At 52.2% G+C, this 10608-nt stretch overlaps 1 protein-coding gene across 4 annotated transcripts; it reads left to right on the forward strand.

Moving 5' to 3' along the window:
- Positions 1 to 4926: 4926 nt before the first annotated feature.
- On the forward strand, positions 4927 to 10288 carry TMEM106C (transmembrane protein 106C). 4 transcript variants are annotated; one of them, XM_081821555.1, is made up of 9 exons: positions 4970 to 5081; positions 5249 to 5359; positions 5583 to 5794; positions 6698 to 6761; positions 7250 to 7409; positions 7501 to 7641; positions 8090 to 8139; positions 8611 to 8664; positions 9548 to 10288. In XM_081821555.1, exons 3-9 carry the CDS (start codon positions 5611 to 5613, stop codon positions 9642 to 9644), a joined length of 750 nt encoding a protein of 249 aa, XP_081677681.1. In that variant the 5' UTR covers positions 4970 to 5081; positions 5249 to 5359; positions 5583 to 5610; the 3' UTR covers positions 9645 to 10288. The 4 variants fall into 4 exon arrangements, with proteins under 4 accessions (XP_030879586.1, XP_006729347.1, XP_081677681.1 ...); XM_031023727.2 differs by having other exon boundaries at positions 4989 to 5007; XM_031023726.2 differs by lacking the exon at positions 5249 to 5359 and having other exon boundaries at positions 4927 to 5007.
- Positions 10289 to 10608: the final 320 nt, after the last annotated feature.

Here is a 10608-nt window from a genome sequence, read left to right on the forward strand (position 1 = left end):
TCGGCGGGGAGCCTGCTTCTCCCTCCACCCCCTCCCACCACCCAGGCCACTTGTGCTGGCTCTCTCTCACTCACTCTCTCGCAAAAATAAATAAATAAAATCTTAAAAAAAAAAAAAAGAAAGAAACAGAATGACATGACTCCACTGGCATTTTATTAAAGGACCACAAGAGTAGACCACTCCCTCAATGGAGTGTGGGGGAAGAGCCGGAAGGGCAGGTGGCCAGACATGGTGTGGTTCGGATTCCAGCTGGGTGACATTGGGCAAGTCATTTCACTTCTCCGAGCCACAGATGCCCCATCCATCAAATGGGAGTGTTGATACCCAGCCCGCAGAGTTGTTGAGAGAACCAACCGTGAAGCTAGTGCTTACTACAGTGCCTGAAAGATACTCAGGAAACTATTACTTTTTTTTTTTTTTTTAAGGCAGGAAACCTACTAAGAAGGCCATTGCATTGCCTCGGCAAAAGATGGACACGGCCTGACTGTAGATGGAGAGGAGAAGACACCAAGAGCAATTTCAGACGGTTGACTTTTGGGATGGGGTTGAGTATGCATTTTGTTTTTTCTCAAATCCTCTTGGAGCTCACCTCGGCCGTCTGTCCTCAGGCTCTGCCCTGTGGCTCCCTCACTCCTCGCCCACGGGTTTCATTGCCTGCTTTGCACGGGGCGTCCACTCATTCACGGCTCGTCCCTCTTCCATTCGTCTGGTGGGTCTCAGATAGAGGCTACTGGGGGCAGAGGCTCAATGCCCAGCACAGCGGCATACGCAGACAAGAGTTTAATGGCAGTTTCTGACAACAATCAGGTGTGGATCTGTTTGGCCACCAGGGTTGCCCCTGAGGCTGGCACAGGCGGGGGGAGAAAGGCAGTGCTGGGGGAGGTTGACCAGGAAGACTGGCTGACTCCTGCTCGCCTTCCGTCAAACACTTGCTGAGGAGTTAAAATCCAGCAAGCCCACCCTCAGCTTCCTGATTCCCCGGCCTCGGCAACTTCCTCCCACATCTGGCCTGAGGCCGCCAGCTCCCAGCACAGTGTCCATTCAGGAGGTCCAGAACTTCCAGGCAGGGGTGCCGAGGGGTGGCAGGTCCTGGAGCGGTGGAGGCCAGGCATGTACGTCAGGGGCTTATAGCACGCACAGGCATGACTCAGCGCGTGTTCCTCGGAGGTTGTCAGCGGGGGAGGGCCTTTTGGCATTTACTAAGGCCCAAGACCCCCACAGCCCTCACACGGACCCTGGGGACAGTTGTTACCAGTGTCCGCGGGCCAGGTATTCGTCTCCTCAATCTGCAAGTCCCCCTACAAGGGAATCTGGTTCTGGTGTTTGTTTTAAGACTTAGCTTGTGTTTCGGTTTTCCTTGTACAACAGTCCTGCCTTCCAAAGAGAGAACGGTCCTTTGGGTTTCTTTGATTTCTGTGGGGTGGAAATAGTCCTTAAAAGATTGCTTTAAGCAAATCCGCTCAGCTGTCTTTATTCAATGGCTCAGCTCTCTGGAGAGATGACACCGGGTGTTCCTGAAGTGCCATTGAGGGGAAAGGGGAGATCATGGGGAGGGCAGGGAGAGACGTGGCCCGCGCCAGGCAGGGGAGGGAGCTTCGGCCGGCCAGCCTGCTGGACGGTCCATGAGGATTTGAGACCTAGGCCCTGGCATCGCCGTAGGGAACGGCTGCACCGGGCCCCGGGCCTGCCGGTCCCTGGGCACCAGCTCCGCCAGCCCAGGCAAAGATGCCCGCGGCCCAGGAAAGCAGTCACATCCCCCAAACCAGAGGCCCGTGGCACTCTGTACGAGGACAGGACGGAGAGCGTGACACGGCGCTGGCCTGCTTCCGGGGCTCAATGAAGCAAGTGCCGACTCTTTCACGTACCGGGTGTCACTTAACTTCAAGCACGTTCTCCCGAGTGTGAATAAAGGGAGCAGAACGAAGACCTTGAAGAGTGCTCCTAGCTCTACACCCTCAGCCTCCATGTCAGTGTGGAGGGAGGTTACCAGAGTCCTACACACTCCCCTGCACGGCCCTGGCCGTGGGTGTGAGGGGAGGGTACGGGGCTGAGCAGAGCCGGTCCCCCACCTCCCCCTCTCCCTCGGGGCCTTTCAGGAGAGCAGGCCCTGGACCTCTACTGCCCTCAGCCTGGGAGGCCAGGGCTACCTAGAGCACATGGAGACACTGGGAGTGCAGGGATCCCCAGGTGGCCCCACTGTGCCCTGGCCCACCCGGAGAGCCCCAATGAGCTCATGTCTGCAGTGACCTCACTGCTCATAACCAGGATGGTGAGACAAACCTGGAAGCCAGGCAAAGGTGAGAAGTGATGGGTGGCTCCTCAGGAATGTGCTGCCCAATTAAAACTGCCTCCCGGATGGCACGGGCGGTTGCTGGGACTACTCCCCCAGGCAGTGCTGGCCAGCCTTCAGGCTGAGCCATCCTGCAAGCATTTATCGAGAGCCTACTATGCAGGTGTCGAGCTGGGAGCTGGGGAGATGAGGAGATAGAAGAGCCACACTGGAGAGCGTAGTCTATCTGTCCCAGACACACTGTCAGAAGCAGATTGTCAGAAAGCCTCAGGGGTTCTGCTGGCTGAGTCCCCAGCCCCCTTCACAGCCCCTACCAACCCAAAGTCCTTTCTATCCCCACCACAGGCCCAAGTGCTTAGCCTGCTCCCTACCCTTTTCGAAGCATCCACAGCCCTCCATCTTGCTCTGGTCTCCACCTCCTCTTAAGCTGGTATAAATCAGGCTGCTGCCTCTTCACCCTCCCTGCTCCTGGGACAGCCTGGACCCTCTGTAATGTCCATCTGTAGTGTGGACATCAGTTCTTGGCAGGGTTCCAACAGAGGCCACAAGGTGAGGCAACACCCGTATGACAAGAGGATGGGCTCATACCCCAGATTCCCCAGGTGAATTCCTTGTCAGAAGTGGGTCCTCAGACAAGAAAGCTGAACTTGGAAGAAAGGCCTCACACAGGAAAGAGGCCTCCCTCCTACTAGGAGCAGATGTTAGGGGCGCCTGGGTGGCTCAGTCGTTAAGCATCTGCCTTCGGCTCAGGTCATGATCCTAGGGTCCTGGGATCAAGCTCCGCATTGGGCTCTCTGCTCAGAGCCCGCTTCTCCCTCTCCCACTCCCCCTGCTTGTGTTCCCTCTCTCGCTGTGTCTCTCTCTGTCAAATAAATAAATAAAACCTTTAAAAAAAAAAAAACAGCAGATGTTAGAAGAGGATAGAAACCTAAGCGTGGCCTATGTAGTGTATGATTAAAGTCGTCATGCTGCCTGTGTTAAAACCCAGGCTTTACCCTTAATTAGGTCTGTGTCTGTATCTTTTAGGATTGCATCCCACGGTGAGAGGCCAAAAAGCACAATTTTGGTGGGGAGTGGTTATTTTTCTCATGTAATACGAAGTCATAAGATAGGTAGTCCAGGGCCTGAATGTGGCTCCAAATGCTACAGGGACTGAGGCTCCTTGTATGCTTCTACCCAGCCTCCCGTAGCATGCACTTCTTGCCTCGTGGTCACAAGATGGCTGCCCTGTCTCCAACATCAAGTCCAAATTACAAACAGGAAGAGGAAGGACCAGTTGAGTTTCCGTCCCTTTTAAGGAGCTTTCCGGGAAGCACCACACAACCTCTGCTTATATCTCATTGGCTCAAACTGTGTCACATGGCAAGAAAGGCTGGGAGATGTATTTTTAATTGAGAATATTGTTTTCCCAAACACAATCAGATTTGTATAAAGAATATAAATTGGTATAGAGCTTGCAAAGAGAGAGGTGAAGACCAGATTTCAGGAAGGAGAAGGTATGGGCTGGAGGTAGAAAAAGAGGAACAATGGCTCCTTGTTGCTTCTGATAAAGTTCTTTGCTTGACCAAACTTTAGTCAGGCTCCTAAAACTTCTCATAGTCCCATCGGTGTGCTTATTGTAAAATCCAGTTCTAGCAAGAAAACTCCCAACTCTGGATACCTGATCTTTCTCCACCATTCCCTAGGAAATGTCTGATCACTCTGTCCTGTCTTCAGCAAGAATCCTGTTAGGTCAGTTTAGCCAGAATTCTCCTTACCCCTGATGTTTCCTCTTAGTAATTTTCCATCCACTGACCCCCACCCTGCTCCTTGGCTCTAAATTCCTACCTGCCCATGTTGTATTCAGAGCTGTGCCCAATCCCTCTTCCCCACAGCAAGTCCCCGTTGCAGCTGTTCCTACACCCATTGCCATGGCCCCCTTTAGTAGAGTCTGCCTCACGGTCTTTAACAAGTGTCATTCGATATTTCTTTTTTAGCCCTTCTTATTCTAAAAGGCTCAGTGGACCCACTGTGACCAGGAGTTGGGCAGGTGGCTAGACAACAGAAGGAGCACCCAGCCTTCCCCCACAGAATGAGGAGAGAGATACGGAGGTGGCGGACCTCGGAGGTCGCCAGCTTGGCTCCCATTGCCACCCAGTTCAGAATCTCTCCTCTCCCCAGTATCATCTTAAGCAATGTCACCTGATTAATGTCTGCCCTCTGCTGCAGGCTAAGCTCAAGCGGGTAGTCCGTACAAAGAAACCCACCCTTAAAAAAGTGTTCTCTAACCCCTTCTGTGCATGCCTTTGTGTGTGTGGACGACTCGCGAAGGGGAGGACTAAAAGCAGTAGAGGGGCAGGTTCCGTGTGTTCTGCATCCTTGTACCCTCAGCGTCCACACAGCCCCTGCACTCCAACAGTGGTTGAGAACGGCTTTGGCCGCCGCCGGCTCCTTCCTCGTCCCCAGGCAGAGACAACGCGGCTCGGGAAACTTGACTCAGGCCCCTCCCGGCGTTTCTGAGGAACTGCGGAGTGTCGCCCTCTGTCCCAGTCCGCCTCCCCCAAACCACTCGGGGCGCCGCTCTCCACCGCCCTCTGCGGGCGCCGCACCTGGGTTGCGAAGAGCGCACGCGCGAGCGCACGCCGGCGTCCCCCTCCCCCCCACCCCCCTTCGCCGCGGCGCTTGGCCTTCGGCGCGTGCGCAGCCAGTCCCGGCAGCAGCGAGGACTGACGAGGCAGGTAAGCCCGCCGGAGCGGGCAGGTGGCGGCGGCTGCGGCCCGGAGAGGAGCAGCCAGGAGTTGGCGCCCAGCAGGTCCGGGGACGTCGGCGTTCCGCTCACGCCTGGGCGACTCTCGTGGGCTCAGAGTGTCACTCTGCCAGGGGGCGTGACCTGAGCCCGCCTCCCGGGGCCGGGAGAGGAGGGGGATGGGGAGCTCGAAGCCCTGTTACTGATTTGGTGCCTGTTGTTTGTCCGGGAAGGTTTTCTCGAGGAGAGCACAGAGTTTGCAGATAGAGGACAGGAAGGGGCGAGGCTGGGACCAGGTGGGAGCTGGGGTGCGTCGAGTCCGCAGGCCGTGAGGAGCTGGACAGGTTGGCGGAGGGGGCTGTTCTCTGGCTATATGTAGCCGGTGGGAGGGAGGTGGGGAACGTTGCTACAAAATGATCCTGGTGGAAATTGTGCAGCTGTTTGAAATCACGGGACGGCAGTTGGGTCATTTTTGTGTTTTCACTTTTCTCATAGAAAGATGCAGTTTCTTCTCTCCTGGTTTGGTGTGGCCACTAACCTGCATTCACTTACCTCTGTACCTCCTAGGACATGACACAAGTGGCACATCGCGGCCATGGGGTCCCAGCATTCCACCTCTGCTCGCCCCTCTTACTGCAAGCGAGAGAAAGAGGACAGGGAGGATTTGCTGGCCGACAGGGAGCAGGAAGAAGCCATTGCTCAGTTCCCCTATGTGGAGTTCACTGGTCGAGATAGCATCACCTGTCTCACATGCCAGGGGACAGGCTACATTCCAACAGGTGAGAATCTTTGGTAATCATGGGAAGAATTCCCAAGGTACCCACAGGGCTTCTCCAGCCTCCCAGACAGAGCTTTTCTTCTAGGCAGTGGTGCCAGAGTCAGAGACAGTGCCCTGAACAGGAGCCAGTTGAGCTGACTTGATAAATTTGGGTAGGTTCCACAACTTCTGTTGGTCTCCTTATATCTGAAAGCCTTTCTTCACTTCCACTCTTTTGTTCTTTGTTTCCTTGCTTCGGAACGTTCCGTTTGCTCTGCGCTGTGGGATTTGTTGACAGGCACATCTTTTTATTGCTCTCACTCATAAGGCCTGGCACAGCTTTGCAGGGGAGCCATCTTGGAAGCTTCTTTTCAAGGAAGCAGGTAGTAAATCATTAACAGCCTAAGGTCTGGAAAATATTTCAAGTGGGGAGCGAAAAACACGCTCAGGAGTGGAGCCTTGATTAAGGACAGGATCATCTGTCACTAAGTTGGCCCTCAGAAAGTCTTAAGAGTTTAGATGGAGAGTCACAGATGTTTACAGCTGGTAAGAACCCTAGAAACCATCCACTCCCAAGCCTTCATATGACACATGAGGAGACAGTGGCCTAGAGAGGTAATGATTACTTCCCCCAGGCCATTCGGCAGCACCAGGCCATGTAGTAATACCAGCACAGGATCCTAGATTTCTCAACCTCCATGTCACTGTCCTGGTAGGACTGATAGATATTTTGTAATTTGTGGCACACTTTATAGATGTACTTGTTTCTTGTTCCTTAGGCCCAAAATGTGAAACCTGTATTATAGAAATGTCTGATTCCAGACAAGCATGTGTTGTGGCAGGTTGATGTGCGATGTAAAGGAGAGTGCCACCAGCGCATGGGATTTTTTTTTTTTACGAAAATAATTGTTCGGTTCTTTCCTAGAACAAGTAAATGAGTTGGTGGCTTTGATCCCACACAGTGATCAGAGATTGCGCCCTCAGAGAACGTGAGTTTCGTGCCTCTCTCCTATCAATGCCTACTTCTGTCCTTCTACCCCAGTCCCATATATTTATGAGCACCAGCTAACTTTTCAAAAACTTTTACCTGTTCTTGTAAATGTCCCATTTCCTTTAATACTGTGTGCTCAAGCAAGATATCTCTTCCCTATCCTAATCCGGGGGAGAAACTGCTAGAAACATTCTAAGGGCCAAGGGAAAGAGTTGACTTGGAAGACGTTGGAGAACAGGGGTATCGTTTGTGGGAGGTGAGGGAATGTTTCTGTGCTCAGAGCTCCTCTCTTCAGCTTTTCTTCCCAGATGACAGCATTCAAGGGGGTTTTAAAGACTTCTCCCCCTCCAGTCATTCTTGCCTGGTTTGTGGTTCCTGGCTCTTTGTACCTTCCCTTTCCCCTCATTCCTGGTTTTGCATTTAATCTTGAGTAACTGGACCTTGATATCTGACTGCCTGGCCAATCATGTGCTGTGTCATTTGCAGCAAGCAGTACGTCCTCCTGTCTGTCCTGCTCTGTCTCCTGGCATCTGGCTTGGTGGTTTTCTTCCTGTTTCCACATTCAGTCCTTGTAGATGATGACGGCATCAAAGTGGTGAAAGTCACATTTAATAAGCAGGACTCCCTTGTCATCCTTGCCATCACGGTAAGACGTAGGGCCTTGCTTCCCAGATCGTGCCCCTGCAGGTCTTGGACCCAGGATACTCATCCTTGTTTCCTCACTTGCCCTGATGCAGGCCACCCTGAAAATCAGGAACTCCAACTTCTACTCCGTGGCAGTGACCAGCCTGTCCAGCCAGGTTCAGTACATGAACACAGTGGTTGGCACATATGTGACTGCCAACGTCTCCCTCATTCCACCTCGGAGCGAGCAACTGGTATGCTGTTCTCTTAGGGTCCTTGCTCCTCGGGCTTCAGGGAGGAGGAGTAAGGGCTGTGGGATGCTGTAGCCTCATGACTTTGCTTCCCCTCTCATTCCCACTGGTAGGAACTGGTTGGTGAGGAAGATCTGACATGCCCTATAATTATGAGAAATTAGAGGGGGAAATCAGCATTTAAGTATTAGGGGAACAAAAGAATTTATAAGAGCAAGCAATGCGCTACAAATCAAAAAGAGGAGGTATTACAGTCTGAGGTCCATTGGCCTCCCAGAAGGGAAGAGGTTGCAGGCGTCGTTAGAGGGACATGATGTGTGTCAGGGACAGTCTTGGGGAAGTACTTTGTATGTGACGGAAGAAGGCTCCCAGGTGTATGGAGTGCCAATAATAGTAGTGTTCTGTGTCCAGCCTGCCTGGCCACAGACGGACTCTGCTGTCTTACTTTCAGGTGAATTTCACTGTGAAGGCTGACATGGGAGGACCGTTTTCCTATGTGTAGTAAGGACCGTGTTCTCTGTATGTGTGCTCTCTGCTGGGTGAAAGGGATTCGGAGTATACTCAGCTGATGTTGGCCCGTAGGTTCCCTAAGCTTTGGCCATCTTGAGGTTTATTTGGAGGATATGTTGTTGGATATGCGACTGACTTGCTGGAATTTCTAAGAGAACATTAAGCCACTAGAAACATTTCCAAGCTCCAGCATTTATATGGTGGGTTTGAAAAAACAAAAAGGATCATGATGTGGGAGGGTGCATGGACACCGTGGGGGGGGGGGTCACTGGGGGGGGGGCACTCAGAGCTAGTGAGCCTTGACAGCACTTAGGTGGGGAGGGGAGGGAAGGGGCCCTGAGCAGGACTGACCATGTAACTCAGCACTCTTCTGATGATTCTCTTTTTTTTTTCTTTTCTTTCTTTCTTTTTTTTTTTTTTTTTAAAACCAAACTGACTGTCTCCATATTTGCTGTTTGGAAGTTTCTTCTGCACATTGCCCGATATCGTGGTGCACAACATAGTGATCTTCATGCGGTATGTGGCTCTTCTTCCTGTCCCCGTGGCCTTCGTGTTTGCTTCTGGACCATCAAACTGTGTGACCTCGCCACCTTTGCTCGGGAGGTGCCGTGTGACCCACCAGGCAGAGGCACCTAACCGAAGAGAGGACACCCAGTGCCGTACAGATACAGTAGACCCTTGGGTGTCCTCTAGATGCAGGGTCCAAATCACAAATCCCCAGATTCACAGTCAGCAGCTAGACAGTTCTCTCCATGAAGTCGGGTCTAGTTTTGTGGTCCCTTTAGAATCCTAATGAGACTAGTAAAGAATAGAAAAGCTTCTCAAGGTGTAATTACTGAGCATTTGGCCAGCTTACTTTCTGTCCACACAAGTGACCCTATGTCACGGATCTTCAGGGTTCGGCCTAGAACCATGACTGTTAAATCTACCAATGAAAAGCACCTGCTGCGGGCATTTGAAACATGAGGGTCTAGAGCAGGGTTTCTCAGCCTCAGCAAAGGATTCACAACCCTTTGTTGTGAGGAACTGTCCTGTGTGTTGCAGGATGTTTAACAGCATCCCGGGCCTCTATCTGCTAAGTGCCAGTAACAGTCACCACTTCCCCCCGCCCTCAGTTGTAACACCCCTAGAATGTCTCCAGACAATGCCAGAAGTTTCCTGTGGGGTAAAATTGTCCTGGGTTGAGAGTCACTTCTTGAGAAGGTCACCTCATGGCATAGCATTTCTGTGAAGGTACGGAGATCCTCTGACCTCCTGGTTATGTAACCATGAAGACACACACCTGGGACCCATGGATATTGTTGCCTGAGCTTGCAAGAAGTTATTTAGGCTACTGTTCTTACTTCATCTCAAAAACAGAATTTATTCTTCTTGTTTTTTTTTTTTTTTTTCCACCTAGAACTTCAGTGAAGATTTCGTACATTGGCCACATGACCCAGAGCTCCTTGGAGACCCATCACTATGTGGATTGTGGAGCAAATTCCACAGCTGTTTAGAAACTGCTCTTGGTTCTTCCATGGCAGCACCTGCCAGAAGAGACACAGCATCTGTTCCCAGGGCCTGAGTTTCATACCTATCCCTGGTGGTAGAAGTAGAGGAGAAATTGGTTCTCTTAGTCCCCAGCAAACATCCTCCTGCTACTTGAGGGGAGAACTCCTCTCAGTGGCACCACCCGTGTTTCTCAGAACCAGCAGAATCACTGCCCAGTGCCTAGCCTGTGCCCAGCAAATAGCAGGCACTCAGAGCAAGTTTGGAGAACTGAATTCCAATCTTTTCAGCTGTTCTTGGGGCATTGCGCCCTGAAATCCTACCGTGGTTCTAGGTTGGCAGACCATGAGAGACGTGGAGGTTGGCCTGTGAGGGCAGCCGCGGACTGGCCCCACTCCTCTGCACAGAAGAGGCAGCAGGGCGGGAACGTTGGAATACCTAAGAAAGCACAGACCCTTTAATATGGGAAATTTTTTTACCTGCTCTCAAATGCCTAGGAACTTCTTAAAAAAAAAAAAAAAGGCAACTTTTTCCTGTAGAAAGTTACAATTGTTTTTACCAAGAGTCTATGTGAGGCTTGATTTACCCCTCATCCATTGGCTGGAACATGGATTGGGGATTTGGTAGAAAAATAAAACCTGCTTTTGATTCATCTGCGTTTCCTCTGATTGCCTGGATGTCTTAGGAGCCACCTCCGGGGGACTGTAGACTAGTTGCCTGCTAAGTGGGTCAGCACAGGAGGGGAGGGAGGGAGAGGAGCCCTGACTGCACTGTCCCCGGGAGCACCCCTCGCAGAACGCAGCCTCCCGCCAAAGCAGCCTTGCTTCTCTCCATCTGGCTGGGGTGGTGACAGGCTGCGCTCCCCTGCCCTTCCGGGACAGAGTGCTGGGCTCCCCCCCGGGAGGTAGCTAGCAGTAGGGCAGACGCCTGGCGAGTGAGAAGCTGCTTTCCTACGGAGGAATAACCTCCCAC

The sequence above is a fragment of the Leptonychotes weddellii genome, chromosome 5, assembly GCF_054177405.1.
Source record: "Leptonychotes weddellii isolate Sample4059 chromosome 5, ASM5417740v2, whole genome shotgun sequence".
Taxonomy (NCBI): Eukaryota; Metazoa; Chordata; class Mammalia; order Carnivora; family Phocidae; genus Leptonychotes; species Leptonychotes weddellii.

Bases quoted from the DNA above. Each gene is read 5' to 3' on its own strand.
- TMEM106C (XM_031023726.2), top strand. From the start codon at position 5,611: ATGGGGTCCCAGCATTCCACCTCTGCTCGCCCCTCTTACTGCAAGCGA. The intron at 6,762-7,249 runs GTGAGTTTCGTG...TGTCATTTGCAG, and splicing joins AGATTGCGCCCTCAGAGAAC to CAAGCAGTACGTCCTCCTGT. The intron at 8,140-8,610 runs GTAAGGACCGTG...GCTGTTTGGAAG, and splicing joins GGACCGTTTTCCTATGTGTA to TTTCTTCTGCACATTGCCCG.